The sequence below is a fragment of the Oryzias melastigma genome, linkage group LG18, assembly GCF_002922805.2.
Source record: "Oryzias melastigma strain HK-1 linkage group LG18, ASM292280v2, whole genome shotgun sequence".
In the NCBI taxonomy this organism is placed as follows: domain Eukaryota; kingdom Metazoa; phylum Chordata; class Actinopteri; order Beloniformes; family Adrianichthyidae; genus Oryzias; species Oryzias melastigma.
The window spans coordinates 956,819-958,862 of record NC_050529.1 but is presented as its reverse complement, the minus strand read 5'-3'; the positions used below and the strand labels follow the sequence as shown (position 1 = coordinate 958,862).

At 35.7% G+C, this 2,044-nt stretch overlaps 1 protein-coding gene across 1 annotated transcript in view; it reads right to left on the bottom strand.

Moving 5' to 3' along the window:
* cfi (complement factor I) overlaps positions 1-1,496 on the bottom strand; it is a gene marked incomplete in the record, with an annotated part of 14,262 nt that extends 12,766 nt beyond the window's left edge. The window contains 1 exon segment of the mRNA XM_024287732.2: positions 1,304-1,496. Coding sequence (XP_024143500.1) covers positions 1,304-1,357 — 54 coding nt within the window.
* Positions 1,497-2,044: the final 548 nt, after the last annotated feature.

The following is a 2,044-nucleotide window of genomic DNA, read 5'->3' as shown; positions in this document are numbered from 1 at the left end:
CAAATTAGCCCAAAAAACTTAAGTAGATTCAAACTTAGCCAAAAACATTAGCATGGTGCTAAAATATCAGCTAAACTCAAGAATATCCCAAAAAAAACTTATTAGATGCCAAATTAGTAAAAATAAATAAATAAATAAATAAATAAAGGCTAGCATGTTGATAAGATACTATCTTAACTCAAAGTTAATCCCCAAAAACTCAGTAAATGCCAAAATAGGCTAATAAACTAATATGTTGCTAAAATATTAGCTTAACTCAGAATCTAAAAACTAATACGTTGCTAAAATACTACCTTAATTCCATATTAGCCTAAAAAAAACTAATTAGATGCCATATTAGCTAAAACATTAGCATGTTGCTAAAATATTATTAAAACTCTTATCATACAAACTCGTATAAAAGTGCACAAATGTTTGAAGAATTGAGTGAAAAGAATAGCAACATTTTCATAAACTGTAGATATTTATTTAAAATTTCAATAATTATGTTAGTGAAAGTAAAAGTGTGAATGTCCTGAACAGGTTGAATGTTTTTAATTGTATAAATTGCATATATTTGAATAATTTCCTATTCATTTTCAATGGGGCTGTAAAATTGCATAAATTGAGTAAAATGTTAAAAAACTTAAAATGTAAAAATAGCAAAAGTACAAGCAGGAAAGTCCTGAACGAACGTTTTAAAATCCAGATTGCAGAAATTGCTAAAGTGTGATTGAGTTTTTATGAATCAGAAACATACGGAAGAATAAATAAGGAATAATAGTAAAGACAAACATGATATAGAGTGAATGCATACAGACCATTCACACAACTATTAAGTGACTCCGCCCCCTTGTGTTTCAAACAGGAAGTAAACTCTAAAAGTGGACGAATAATAATAATAAGAAGTGAAGTGGAGTTTTTATCTATCGGCCGAACAACTAGACTGAGGACAACAGTTGGGGTTAACCTGGACAAACACGACCTTCTGTGTTTGCAGAACTAAAGTAAACAGTTCTACCAGTGAGTGATGTGGGTCATCTGAAGATTTGGGTCTGAAGGATCAGATGATCCACTTTAATCAAATCATGAGTGATCTGGGTAAATGTCAAAACTCTGAATGACCAAAAAGCTTTACAAGCATGTTACCTGAGAATGGATTTTCAGAAACAGTCTACAAACTCGTGACCTGGACTGTGGAGGCTTTGAATCCAAAGTTCAGGTTCTAATCCGTAGTCGTCTGGATTCAAACTCCTTTCCTCTTTTGTTTGAGAACTTTGTTTTGTGGTAAAAACCTCTAAAAGGATAAATCAGCTGGACTCACCGCTCCCGAGCAGAAGATGAGAAGAGACAGCAGAAACAGAGACGATGATGTCATCGTGGACAGTTTCCTCTTTGATCCGGACAAACGCCTGATATGAGGACAGACTAGGACCTGATACCAGGACAGACTAGGACCCTGGAAGCTCCTCACACATCAGGAGTGCTGCTTGACTCTGAAGGTCTGCTCTACTGTCAAACCTCCAATATCCATCGATCGCTGATGTCATAGAGGGAAGACCAGAGGCCACAGTCTCTGACCGCGATTGATCCGTCCCACAGCGGTAAGAGTTAAGGGGGGTTTGTTTGTTTGTGTGGGAGCAGAAAAACCCAGATTTCTACAACTGGACAGAAGATGTTCTGTTCATCATTATATAAACACTTGTTTAGCCTTGAACTAGCAAAGCATTGAGGTTTGAAATAATGAAATTGATTTGTTTCTGAACACAATAATCGTCTTTAGCAGTGAAAACATCACAGAGCTAAACGTTGAGGAAGTATCAAACATTGACCAGTATCAGCTGTTTGTTTTCATTGGTGAGTCAATCCTGACTGGACACAAAGTACTGGAGTCCATGTGGGACGAGCTGGACGCTCACTAGTGGGCGTGGTCAACTTTGGGACACTATTTCTCAAGATGATTTTTGATAGAATTGTTTTGTCTTTTGATATATTTTGTCTGGCTAATTTCTTTTAGTTTTTAGTTTTTGTTTCTTATTACATGAGTTGTAGTCCTGAAGATAAG